At 37.2% G+C, this 14,664-nt stretch overlaps 1 protein-coding gene across 1 annotated transcript; it reads right to left on the reverse strand.

The window, feature by feature from the left end:
• Nucleotides 1-2,566: 2,566 nt before the first annotated feature.
• LOC112578748 (butyrophilin subfamily 1 member A1-like) lies at nucleotides 2,567-11,869 on the reverse strand. Its single transcript, XM_044925030.1, has 6 exons — nucleotides 11,839-11,869; nucleotides 7,966-7,986; nucleotides 6,819-6,845; nucleotides 6,315-6,341; nucleotides 3,870-3,896; nucleotides 2,567-3,697 (listed from the first exon to the last, which is right to left on the reverse strand). The coding sequence occupies exons 1-6, from the start codon at nucleotides 11,867-11,869 to the stop codon at nucleotides 3,174-3,176; spliced, it is 657 nt and encodes a 218-aa protein (XP_044780965.1). The 3' UTR covers nucleotides 2,567-3,173.
• Between the last annotated feature and the right edge of the window lie 2,795 nt (nucleotides 11,870-14,664).

A 14,664-nucleotide genomic window follows, 5' to 3' on the forward strand; every position in this document is an offset into this window, starting at 1 on the left:
TGAAGAATGAATAAACACAATGTGGTATATCCATACAGTGTTGCTACTGCTGCTGCTGCTAAGTCACTTCAGTCGTGTCCGACTCTGTGTGACCCCATAGAAGGCAGCCAACCAGGCTCCTCCATTCCTGGGATTCTCCAGGCAAGAATACTGAAGTGGGTTGCTGTTTCCTTCTCCAATGCATGCATGCATGCTAAGTCACTTCAGTTGTGTCCGACTCTGTGCGACCCCATGGACAGCAGCCCACCAGGCTCCTCTGTCCACAGGATTCTCTAGGCAAGAATACTGGAGTGGGTTGCCACTTCCTTCTCCAAGATAAATTCTATCAAAAAGGAACAAACCACTGAAATATGCAAAAGAGTGTGTGTCTAAGATATTATGCTAAATGAAAGAAGCTAGACATAAAAGACCATATATTATATGACTGCAACTGTGTATATCCAGAAAAGGCAAATCTATGTATAGAGAAAATAGATTAGTGATCCCTGGGCCTGGGAACAAAGATTATTTGAAAACGAAAGCAAGAGCTCTTTTGGGGAGATGGAATCCTTTACGATTGGATCAATGATGATTGCTGAACTATGTAAATATGTTAAAAATTATTGAGATGATTTTTTGGAATGAATGAACACTTGAATGAATGTATGGTATGCAAATAACACCTCAACAAACCTTTTTCTCAGAATTATCACAGAATTAAGTACCTTGTATGGATTTATCAGAGTTTCAGAATTCTTACTTTATTTAAGGTACATTTTCTCTATGTTGATTTTCAACCATGGCATGAAATTTGTGTAAATGTAGAAATCCTTTGTAATTTCCATAACAAAGTGTTTACTTCTGGATTATTTTTATTAAAGAAAACAAATGAGCATATTTTATCTAACAAAAAATTGGGGCTGGTGCACTGGGATGACCCAGAGGGATGGAATGGGGAGGGAGGAGGGAGGAGGGTTCAGGATGGGGAACACATGTATACCTGTGGCGGATTCATTTTGATATTTGGCAAAACTAATACAGTTATGTAAAGTTTAAAAATAAAATAAAATTAAAAATTAAAAAAATAAAATAAAATTAAAAAAAAGAAAAAAAATAATATGCACACTTTTTCTATGCTTTCTTTAAAATAATAAAGGCTGTCACTGAAAAAAAAAAAAAAGAATTGTATTTGTTTGCTACACCTTCTACTATACCACAACAAAATACCACAAGCTGAGTAGCTTAAATGTTGGAAGTTATTTTAATATAGTTGCGGAGGCCATAAGTCTGAGTTCAAGATGTTGACATGGTGATGCTTCCTCTGAAGGTGCTAGGAAAAGGTTGGTTCCAAGCTTTTTTGTAAACTTCAGGTGGTTTGCCAGCAGTCTTGGACCTTCCTTGCCTTGTGGCAGCAAAACTCCAACCTTCACAAGCTGTTCTTTATGTGCATGTTTATGTCCAAATTTTCCCTTTTCATAAGGACTCCAGTTATGTTGATTTAGGCATCCGTTCTATGCCATCTTAACTAACTATATCTACAATGACCCTATTTCCAAATAAGGTCACACAGTGAGGTATTGGTGGTGAGGATTTGCATATCAAAGAGTATACTAAGAAAATAAAAATGAGGGAAATATAAACAGAGACTTTAGATAAATGTTTTGAGAAGTTTGATTATGAAAGAGAGTCAAAAGAGTTAATAAGAAGATGTAGAGTTGATGGAAAATTGCATTGTTTTGATTTTAAGATGGACAAGATTTAAAATTTTTAAGTTTATGGTAGAAAAACTAGTCGGAACACTGAGAGGAATAATTGATGGACCTTAGTACCATGTAAGATAGTATAAGGTGGAAAGATGGGTAGAGAGGAGAGATAAGTTGGTGTTCCCTGTAAAGGAGGAGGGATATTTCTTTTAATGTAACAGTGAGGAGTAATGTAGAGTTGGGAGATTTTGATAATTTCGCTATATTTGTCATTACAACAATGAGACAATTCCCCTCTGATTGATTCATTTGTTATTATCTTTACTGTTTTTTCAAAATGGAAATACAGTATTATACTGAGAATTAGGTGGGAGTAGAGTTAGAAGTTTTAAAAAGTGGAATTTTTGATGAAATTGACTGGAAAGGCAAGGGACTGTAAATGACTGGAGACACTTGGGAAGATTGCCAGATAGAAGAGTGCCATCAACAGTGCCAGTGCCCAAGTTGTGACAGGTTACTGCACATTTATAGAGTAACCACTCTACTCATCTGTATGGATTTTTATAGCATGTTCAACTTCCAGTATGAGAAGTGAATAATAGATTCATTCATTTTGGGATTTCTTTCCAAGCAGATGTGAAAGGACAATGAGATCAGGAATTTTCACTTATTAGTAAAAGAATACCTAAAATTATTAACCCTGGCATCTAAATAGGAAAGAGAAGGAAGTGAAGTCAGGAAGGTCTGATGAGTCAGGAGAAATTGGGAGATCCTAACTTGACTCATACACTGGAGGAGTAGGAGTTGCTAAGAAATCAAGTACAGGACTTTATGCCTACTCTTTCACTTAAATATTCAACTGTGGGTGTCATCTGTTGCCATCCTTAAAGGGAGGGTATACAAACTAGGATTAAATTCAATAATAAATGACAAAAATCCAAAGTATAAAAAGCTTAGAGAGAGAACAGTTTATTTCTCACTGAAGATAATTTAGGAACTGAGTAATAGAATAGTTTCACAAGTTATCAAAAACCTAAGCCATTGTATCTTGTCTGCCATCCATGATCTCTACATGGTCACAGATGTTTCATTAATGATAGATTAATTCAGGCATCATAAAAAGTAAACAATGAGAAAAGCACATAGTTTTCCTTTAAAGAAACATCCCAGAAATTACACAGAAAAATAAATCTATAATGCACTGGTCATCATTTAGTGATATTCAGCTGGTAGTCTAGAAAATTTAATCTTTATACTAGGTTGTCACAGGCAGAGTAATAATAGGAGTTTATAATTAAGGAAGAAGCAAGAAGTGATATGAGAGGCGACAATCAGTCAGTCTCACAGAGCTTCACCTTGAGAATGAACCAATATGCAGGAGGGGGAAAAAATCATTTTGTGGCCAGTGGGGAGAATTATAATGATCACTTGGGCCCAATGTTATACTTTCTCAGGGAGCTGTAGGCACATGAATTACAACATCAGTGTGTTCTACTCCACCTGGACAATGGTCAAGGGGCCAGAGTCAGGGAACCAAAGTCTGAAAAGTGGTCTTAGGACACCATAAAATGTCTGTTTGGAAAATGTGAAAATGTGGGATTCATCTGTCATATTATAAAAAGATACATCTCCAGCCTCATAATCCAGAAATATCCCCACACTAAGGGGTTTTTCTCTTAGAGTAAGATGAGTTTCTGAGATGGTAAGGGCCCAGTAATCCTCCTGGTAGAGCCTAATGGCCCAGAAACCATTCTGTGGGGACATTTGGAAAGTCCCCTTTCTTGATACATTATCCCTACAAACTCCCAGGTCCCAGGAATGCAGTTCCCCAACTTCCACCTCCCAGTAGTATCTCCCTGAACAGATTTGTGGCTGACCCAGCACACAGGGAACGGAGACAAATCTCTGTGTGGAGCTGGGTAGATCTTGCTGTATTTCTTGCAAGGTTACTCCTCTCCCCTCTTCAGTCAGGAGGAGGCTGGGATGAGCAGTGGCTTCATCAAGAATCACATTTACTGCAAAAACAATTAGATCATCATGTTTATGGAAAGAGTCTCAGTAGGCCTGGGCCAGAGGGTCCCCATTCTGTGAGAAATTCTCTGGCCCTGGGAAAATCCAAGTCATCTTCACCCATCTTCCTTTCTTACCCCACAAGGAGCAGGGTCCCCCCTGGACCATCATACTCACCAGCTTGGAACTCTTCTTTCCTCCAATCTGCAAGGAACATATGAATGTGAGAAGCCCCATCTGATAGATAAATACATCCATCTGCTCAGATTATGAGTATAAATTCTCAAGGATTAATTTATAAATGATAATAACCAAAGAAAATATTCTTTGATATACTTGCACCTCTCTTCACAGTCTGTTAAATTATGTCTGGCTTGAAGAATTGATTTCTTCAATCAGCATTCCCATAGGATAAGTGTCCCTAATCTATTTAAGATGTTGGAAAAGAAATAGAGATTATGATATGTCTGACCAAATAAATTCTTTTTGTTGTGGTTTCCTCAGACTTTATAGGAGATGATTTTTTACTTATCCTCAAAGCATGATTTGAGATGTCATTTAAAAAATAATAAAACAAGTAATAAATGTTGGCTAGGATGTGGAGAAAAGGAAACCTTGTAAATGGTTGATGGATGTAAACTGGTGGAAAATAGTATAAAGGCTCCTCAAAACACTAAAAATAGAACTGCCATATGATCCAGCAATTCTACACCTGGGTATATAACCAGAGAAAATGAAAACACAAATTTGAAAAGGTACATGCACCCCATTGTTCATACTACACCTGAATTTAGTATATATATATACTACAAGTGACTAAATATTGTTCCTTTGTGTGTGTGTATATATATATATATATATATATATATATATATACACACACACATACTGATTACTGTTCCTGTGTGTGTGTGTGTGTGTGTATACACATACATGAAATTTTGACATTTGCAACAATATGGATGGACTTGGATGGTATTACTATTAATGAAATAAGTCAGACAGAGGAAGATAAATAGAGTATGTTATCACTTATATGTGGAATCTAAAAAATAAAATAGTGAATGTAACAAAACAGAAACAGACTTACAGATATAGAGAGCAAACATAATTATCAATGGAGAGAGGAAATGGGGGAGGAATAATATTAGGGTTTCAGAGGTACAAACTACTATGTATAAAATAAATAAACCTAAAAGATATATTGTACAGCACGGGGAATATGCTTCTCTGGGCTGGGAAGATCTCCTGGGGAAGGAAATGGCAACCCACTCCAGTACTCTTGCCTGGAGAATCCCATGGACGGAGAAGCCTGCTAGGCTACAGTCCACTGGGTCACAAAGAGTCGGACACGACTGAGTGACTTCTCTTTCTTTCTTTCATAGGAAATATAGCCAATTTTTATAATAATTTAAATGGAGTATAGCCTACAAAATTTTGAAGTCACTATGTTGTACACCTGAAACTAATGTAATATTGTAAGCCAACTATGCCTGGTAGAAAGTGAAGAGGAACTAAAGAGCCTTTTGATGAAAGTGAAAGAGGAGAGTGAAAAAGTTGGCTTAAAGCTCAACATTCAGAAAACTAAGATCATGGCATCTGGTTCCATCACTTCATGGCAGATAGATGGGGAAACAGTGGAAAAAGTGTCTGGCTTTATTTTTCTGGGCTCCAAAATCACTGCAGATGGTGATTGCAGCAATGAAATTAAAAGACGCTTACTCCTTGGAAGGAAAATTACGACCTAACCTAGACAGCATATTAAAAAGCAGAGACAATACTTTGTCAACAAAGGTCTGTCTAGTCAAGGCTACAGTTTTTCTAGTGGTCATGTGTGGATGTGAGAATTGGACTATAAAGAAAGCTGAGCACAGAAAATTGGTGCTTTTGAACTGTGGTGTTGGAGAAGACTCTTGAGAGTCCCTTGAACTGCAAGGAGATCCAACCAGTCCATTCTAAAGGAGATCAGTCCTGGGTGTTCGTTGGAAGGACTGATGTTGAAGATGAAGCTCCAATACTTTGGCCACCTAATACGAAGAGCTGACCAATTGGAAAAGACCCTGATGCTGGGAAAGATTGGGAGCAGGAGGAGAAGGGGAAGACAGAGGATGAGATGGTTGGATGGCATCATCGACTCGATGGACATGGGTTTGGGTGCACTCTGGGAGTTGGTGATGGACAGGGTGGCCTGGAATGCTGTGATTCATGGGGTCGCAAAGAGTTGGACACAACTGAGTGAGTGACTGAACTGAACTGAACTCTGGGACGACCCAGAGGGATGGTATGGGGAGGGAGGAGGGAGGAGGGTTCAGGATGGGGAACACATGTATACCTGTGGCGGATTCATTTTGATATTTGGCAAAACTAATACAATTTTGTAAAGTTTAAAAATAAAATAAAATTAAAAAACAAACAAAAAAAGAAAATAATAATGGTCAAATTGCTAAATTTAATATTTTAAATACATTATTATTTTTTAAAATACTGAGTAATCTATTGAGTTCATAGAATGCATATTTTGGAGTTTTGTTTGTTTTTATTGTATTGTTTTGCATACAGTAGGTATTCATTTAAAATATATTTTGCAATAGGACAGTCTTTATCAGAATCCATGTCACTCACCAGGGTATAATGTTGACTCCCTCCAGCCTGCAAAAACCAAAATAGGAAACTTTACTTTTTTTCTTCCATTTTTTTCTCATTGTCTTTTTCATTTCTCCTTGTCTTTGTCATATATTTTCTTCTGCATTCTTTGGACTTCCTTTTTTTATCTTATATTCTCATATTCCATTTTTAGAAAACACAATGATAAAAATGATCAGGTGGAGGGTAGATAGAAACATAGAGCAATAAAAAGTGGGAGGGATGAAGGAGAAGTGGGAAGGAGAGGACATGAAATAAATTAAGGAAGGAAGGGGAGAGAAGGAAAAACATGCTGAATCACTGATGGTTTGTCTTTTGAAAATAATTTATTGAAATTACTAGAATTTAGGAAGATAACATTTCAAATGCTTTTTGCCTACTATAAGCATTTTTTGTTGCATTTCTAAATCCTATTCAATTTCTACAGTGGAAGAATCCGAGATTTAGAAGAATAAAGGTTCTTGGGAAATAAGTTTTACTCACCTAATTTGAACTGAGCCTTCCTCCTATCTGAGAGAAAACAAACAAGTATAAATACACATATATAAAGTTAACTAATTAATTTAAAAAAATGTTTTCTTAACATCATAAAAAAGATTCAAGAAAAGTCATACATCTGCACATACATTTGCCAATGCCAGTAGTGTCTGAAAGTTGACAAAGTAATATCCATTTTATTTTTTTAAATATAAATTTATTTATTTTAATTGGAGGTTAATTACTTTACAATATTGTATTGGTTTTGCCATGTCCATTTTAAAAGCAACTAAAGAAATCTCTGAAGCCTACTACATCTAAAAACCTTTCTACAATTTGAAGAATATAATTTGATATGTAGGGATACGAGAGTTTAATAATTCTTATGATATAATACCAAAATAGTATAGGAATAACTTGGAAAATAACTTTAGATTTTAGGTTTACCATGAAGTTTATTTGAGTGAAAAAAAATGTATGTATAAAGACCTTGAAGTATTAATGATTAAAAAGGTAAAAATAAAAATAAAAGAACAACAATAATTATGGTTGGAAAAAAATCCAGCAAAGTCGTGCAAAAAATATTTATACATCTTAAATCACTTGAGAATATAGTCAAGAAAAATGGACTAGTAAGTCTCAAAATTAACTTGACATCAATATATATAGCATAATATACAAAAAAAAAAAAAAAAAGAAACATCTCACTCAGCAACTTTGGAGTTTTAACTTTCCCATATAAACAAGAAGAATATCATGCATAAAACAATGGGCACTCCATATCAGAGCACATGTTGAAGAACCCAAATTAAAAGAAACTTTCTGTCATCATTCTTAGCTTAATCTCCTTTATCTCACCTACTGTAAAGTGAATTACTATAAAATTCCAGTAATCACTTGGGATATATTAATAGAAGAAGCCTAAAAATAAAGCATAGAAAGGAAAGAAAGTGAACAAAAGCTGAGAGAATGAAAAGGGAACTTAACATGGAATGAGTTCAGGAAGCTAAAAAGAAAACAGATAGGGTAATTTGAAATCCACGAGAAGAAAAAGGCAAGACAGGAGTGAGTAAGAGGTAATGAGACAGGAAATGACAGGAAACTTTTTTTCAAAGAAATATATTAGTAAAAAAGAATGTCAGAAAAAAGTTACCAATTTCTTTCTGAAGATCTTCTGAAAAATAAAATGGAAATCTCATGTAAATATCAAGAGAAACCAATATAGAAAATGAAAATGAATAGAAAATTTCCATTGCATAGTAAACTGGAAGGATGAATGTGATTAGAAAAAAAACAAACAAAAACTCCTGGAAAAAAAAAAAAAAGCCAAGGAAGCATAGTTCTATCTTCAAAAACTGAGAAAGGAAGTGAATTTCCCCAGTTGAATAAATAAAGAAGAATGATTAGGGCAGAAAAGCTAGCGAGGATTTTATCCCATACATACATATTTTATGAACAATATTAAGGACATTCAGAATTGAAGATTTGGACAAAATCCATATTTAATAAAGGAATAAAATAATTCCATAACAAATGTTATCTCCATAGTAGTATGTTGAAACTGATTTTGAATTTTGCAAGTCTTTCTATATCAGATTAAACCAGTTGTCTTTAAGTGAAACAATTTGTGAATTGTAGTCAACAAACACTAAGTCCTGAGAATATCTTTTTAGAAGATGTCATAGGCATTAAGAAAGCAAATGACTATAATGTTTGAGTACAATCTTTGGTGACTGCAGCCATGAAATTAAAATCTGCTTATTTGCTCCTTGGAAGAAAAGCTATGACCAACCTAGCTGGCACATTAAAAAGCAGAGACATTAATTTGCCATCAAAGGTATGACTAGTCAAAGCTATGGTTTTTCCAATAGTCATGTATGAATGTGAGAGTTGGACTATAAAGAAAGCTGAGGCTGAAGAATTGATGCTTTTGAACTGTGGTGCTGGAAAAAACTCTTGAGAGTCCCCTGGGCTGCAAGGAGATCCAACCAGTCCATCTTAAAGGAAATCAGTACTGAATATTCATTGGAAGGACTGATGCTGAAGCTGAAACTCCAATACTTTGGCCACCTGATGGGAAGAACTGACTGTTTGGAAAAGACCCTGATGCTGGGTAAGATTGAAGGCGGGAGGAGAAGGAGATGACAGAGGATGAGATGGTTGGATGGCATCACCGACTCAATGGACATGAGTTTGAGCAAGCTGTGGGAGTTGGTGATGGATAGGGAAGCTTGACGTGCTGCAGTCCATGTGGTCACAAGGTCTGACACAACTGAGCGACTGAACTGAACTGACATCTTTCCTGAAGTCTGATGGTTTCTATTTACATTGAATAATAGTGCAATGAAATTTAATTGAGTTGTCAGTTGAGAGAACTTTTAAAATTAGATTTGATAAACTCACTCTCAATTTTATCATGTACCTCAGAAGAAGTTCAAAGAATTGAAGTTAGGACTGTAATGAAACTTCCATTTCTATTAACTTACATATAAGTACACCATTTATCAGCACATAAATATTTTATAAGCAAGCAGAAAATTAATGAAATAAATTAATGTTTATTTTAGATTCATGTATTTGAAGGCACTTTTAATAAAATATGAGTTAATGGAGATAAAGTAATGCTAATATTACATGAGAAAAATGTTAGAAGATCATTCTTTAAGCAGTTTCTTTTTAATCTTATTCCTATAATGCGACTCTAGGCTTTATGGGATTTCCCTGGTGGTTCAGATGATAAATAATTGCATGCAATGAAGGAGACCCAGGTTTGATCCCTGGGTGGGTAAGATTCCCTGGAGATGGGAATGGCTACCCATTCCAGTATTGTTGCCTGGAGAATTCCAAGGACAGAGAAGACTGGTGGGCTTATAGTCCATGGGGTCGTAAAGAGTGAGACATGACTGAATGAATAACACTTTCACTTCACTTTCAGGTTTTATTAAAGTCCTTTAAAAAGCTTACATATACATTTCAAGAGATAAGCTCTTGTCTAGAATTCATGTGTTGTAAAAAGTATCTTGGACATTCTTGCATGTTATAAGTTTTAAGCTTTTATATAATATTTACATAAAAGTAGAGGACTTCCCTGGTGGCTCAGTAGTAAAGAATCTGCTGCAGAAGATTCTCTCCCTGAAGAAGAAAATGGCAACCCTATCCAGTATTCTTCCCTGGAGAAATCTATGGACAGAAGAGGGGTTGCAAAAGAGTTGGACACAACTTAGAGACTAAACAACAACGATGACATAAAAGTACATACGTGCTTTTCCTACATTTTTGAAGAAACCTCTTTGGTGGTATTAATTCCACTGCTTCCTCCTTTCCCCATTATTCTTGTATTCTCTAGACTTAACCATCTATTAATACTCATTCATGTCTCTCAAGTTATAACCTTCTTGAATTTTTATGCCTTCTAACCCAATTTTCCTCATGGGAAAAATGAGGATATTGCTATACAATTACAGTGAAGAAAATCTTATAATTTCTATACAATGAAATGAAAGGAAGGGAAATAAAATATTAAAAGGCAGGTGAAGTAGGCTCTAATAATATTACCTGAGCTTATCTTGGATAAAGGTAGCACAAAAGTTTTCTAAAAAATACCATAAACTTCTAAAGTATATTATTAATAAAAATTTATTTTACAGAAAAGATCTGTATACATAGATTGGAATGGCAGGATAAATTATGCCAACGATAATGGTGAAAACTGAATAACAAATGAAGATGTGAAACTTCAGTTGGAATCACAGGATCATCAGAAAAAAAATCATTTAACACATATGTAGATTGGAATTGCAGAAAATGTTCTTTGATAATTGAAGAAATAAGTACAAGGAGATCAAACCAGTCAATCCTAAAGGAAATCAACCCTGAATATTCATTGGAAGGACTGATGCTGAAGCTGAAGCTCAAATACTTTGGTCACGTGATGCATAGAGCTGACTCATTGGAAAAGACCCTGATGCTGGGAAAGGTTAGAGGCAAAAGGAGAAGGGGATGACAGAGGATGAGATGGTTAGATAGCATCGTTAACTCAATGCACATGATTTGAGCAAACTCAAGGTGATAGTGGAAGATAGGGGAGACTGGCATGCTGTAGTCCATGAAGTCACAAGGAATCAGACATGATTTAGCATCTGAACAACAAGAGGTGACATAATGACTAGATAACAGAGTAAACTACATAAATGGGATTAACCTTTTCATTGTTCATACTTAGCAGAAAATAAAAAAAAGAAAGAATCAATTCATTTAAAAGCAAGTCACTATGTCAGGAAGGAAAAGGACAAAAATTTGAAACACATCCATAGTTTTCAAAAGGACTCCTATCTCTGACAAGTTGAAACTACAGGGTTCAAAGCCCATCTCAAAGGCCAATAAAAGGCAATAGTGTTTTACATGACCCCCATCGCTTACACAAAAGAAGGTACTAAGACAGGAAACAAAACCTAAGAGGAGATATCATAAGATTTGTTGGGATAAATCATATCAATCATTCATCTTGAACTGAACTGTCACCTTTTTAAGAAAAAAATGCAGAAAGATTGCTTACAAGATGGTGGAGTAGAAAAACCTTGAACTCCTCTCCTCTCATGAGCACATCAAAACCACAACTATCTTCTAAACAACCATCAATAAAAGGCATTGGGACTTACCAAACAGATTTTCTATAACTAAAAACACAAAGAAGAAATCACAATGAGATGGTAGGAGGGGCACACTTGTGATATAATCGAGTCCAAAATCCCCTGAGTGGGTGACCCAAAACTAGAGAATGGTTGTATTGCACAGGTTTTCCCACAAGAGTGAGAGTTCTGAATCCCATGTCTCTGCAGCCTGGGGGTTTGGTATCAGGAAGAGGAGCCCCCAAATTACTTGACTTTGAAGGCCAGTGGGGCTTAAATTGCAGGGGCTCCACAGGACTGGGGGACAAGAGGCTTCATTCTTAAAGGGTGCACACAAAATCTCAAATGTACCAGTACTGAGGGCACAGTAACTTCATAGGAGCCTGGGCCAGACTTACCTGCTGGTCTTGGAAGTTCTCCTGGGAACATAAGGGGGGCACAGCTGTAGCTTACTCTGGGGAATAGACACAGCGGTGGATATATTGGGGAGTATTCATGTGCATGAACTCTCACTGGAGGTTGACATCTTGCTTAGGTCATTAACACCAAGTTCTGGCCCCACCCAACAGTTGGTAGGAGCCAGTTCTGGGATGCTTCAGGCCAAACAACCAACTGGGGGAAATACAGCCCCACCAATCAGCAGACAGGCTGTCCAAAGATTTCTTAAGCCCACAGCCACCTCTAGACACACCCCTTGACATGGCCCTACCCACCAGAGGGCCAGGACCTAGCTCTACTCATCAGTGGTCAGGCATTGGCTCCTCCTGCCAGAAAGCCTACACAAACCTCTAGACCAGACTCATCTACCAGGGAGCAGATGTCAGAAGCAAGAAAACCACAATCCCACAGTCAGTGGAACTGAGCCTGCAATATACACTACCATGTGAAGAGCCGACTCTGGGAAAGGACCCTGATGCTGGGAAAATTTGAGGGCAGAGGAGAAGGGGGCAACAGAAGATGAGATGGTTGGATGCATCACTGACTCAATGGACATAAGTTTGAGCAAACTCTGGGAGATAGTGAAGGACAGGGAAGCCTGACAAGTCTGCCATTCATGGAATTGCAAAGAGTTGGACACAACTGAGTGACTGAACGACAAATGTGTAAAATAGCTGGTGAGAAGTTGCTGTGCAACACAGGGAGCCCAGCCTGGCACTCTGTGATGATCTAGAGGGATGAAATGGGGGGAGGGGAGGGGACGGATGCTCAAGAGGTAGGTGATATATGTATAGTTATGGCTTATTAGCTTTGCTGTATAGCAGAAACCAACACAACCTTGTAAAGCAATTTTCTCCCATTAAATAATAAAAACAAACAAACAAACAGATCAGACCTTACCCTGGGAGCAGCTGATCCCTGACCCTTGAGTGGTGCAAGGGGAGTGCACTACTGGGACACCTAAGACATCCCCTACAGAGGGTCACTTCTCCAAGGTCGAGGAATGTAGCTAACCTCTGAGTGTGTGTGTGTGTTTGTTGCTCAGTTATGTCCAATTCTAACATACAGAAAAACACAAACAGAACTTCAGATAAGATGAAGCAGCAGAGGTAAATGTTCCAGATGTAGGAACAAGAAAGAAATGCAAATATGCAGATCACACTAGACAGGCGCTCAAAAAATGATAGGGAATTGCATGGTAAAAGCACTCATCTATCCAAAACTATCTGCAGCAGTAGTCATATGTGTTAAATATTTCAACACAGACCATTAGAGTGAAATGGCTTTAATATTTTGATAACTTATATAAGCAAAACCTAAGCTAGAAAAGGTATGGAACTAACAGAAGCAGAAGAGATTAAGGAGAGGTGGCAAGAATACACAGAATTATACAAAAAAGATCTTAATGACCTAGATAACCACGATGGTGTGATCACTGACCTAGAGCCAGACATCCTGGAGTGTGAAGCCAAGTGGGCCTTAGGAAGCATCACTATGAACAAAGCTAGTGGAGGTGATGGAATTGCAGCTGAGCTATTTCAAATCTTGAAAGATGATGCTGTGAAAGTGCTGCACTCAATATGCCAGCAAATTTGGAAAACTCAGCAGTGGCCACAGGACTGGAAAAGGTGTTTTCATTCCAATCCCAAAGAAAGGCAATGCCAAAGAATGCTCAAACTACCACATTTGCACTCATCTCACACACTAGCAAAGTAATTCTCAAAATTTTTCAAGCGAGGCTTTACCAATATGTGAACTAAGAATATCCAGATGTTCAAGCTGGTTTTAGAAAAGGCAGAGGAACCAGATATCAAATTGCCATCATCCACTGGATCATAGAAAAAGCAAGAGAGTTCCAGAAAACATCTACTTCTGCTTCATTGACTATGCCAAAGATTTTGGCTGTGTGGATCACAACAAACTGTGGAAAATTCTTCAAGAGATTGGAATACCAGACCATGTTATCTGCCTCCTGAGAAATCTGTATGCAGGTCAAGAAGCAACAGTTAGAACTGAAATGGAACAATGGACTGGTTCCAAATTGGGAAAGGAGTTCATCAAGCCTGTATATTGTCACCCTGCCTCTTTAGCTTGTATGCAGAGTACATCATGCAAAATGCTGGGCTGGATAAAGCACAAGCTGGGATCAAGATTACTGGGAGAAATATCAATAACCTCAAATATGCAGATGACACTACTCTTATGGCACAAATTGAAGAGGAACTAAAGAGCTTCTTGTTGAAAGTGAAAGACGAAAGTGAAAAATCTGGCTTAAAACTCAGCTTTCAAAAAAAGATCATGGCATTCAGTCCCATCACTTCATGGCAAATAGATGGGGAAATAGTGACTTTATTTTCTTGGGCTCCAAAATCACTGCAGATGGCAACTGAAGCCAAGAAATTAAAGGACACATGCTTCTTGGAAGAAAAGCTATGACCAACCTAGACAGCATCTTAAAAAGCAGAGACATTACTTTGCCTACAAAAGTCTGTCTAGTCAAAGTTATGGTTCTTCCAGTAGTCATGTGTGGATGTGAGAGTTGAACCATAAAGAAAGCTGAGCACCAAAGAAATGATGCTTTTGAACTGTGGTGTTGGAGAAGACTCTTGAGAGTCCCTTGGACTGCAAGGAGATCCAACCAGTCAAACCTAAAGGAAATCATCCCTGAATGTTCATTGGAAGGACTGATGCTGAAGCTGAAGCTCAAATATTTTGGCCACCTGATGAGAAGAAGTGACTTATTAGAAAAGACCCTGATGCTGGACAAGATTGAAGATAGGAGGAGA

This window comes from Bubalus bubalis, chromosome 2 (assembly GCF_019923935.1).
Source record: "Bubalus bubalis isolate 160015118507 breed Murrah chromosome 2, NDDB_SH_1, whole genome shotgun sequence".
Lineage (NCBI taxonomy): Eukaryota > Metazoa > Chordata > Mammalia > Artiodactyla > Bovidae > Bubalus > Bubalus bubalis.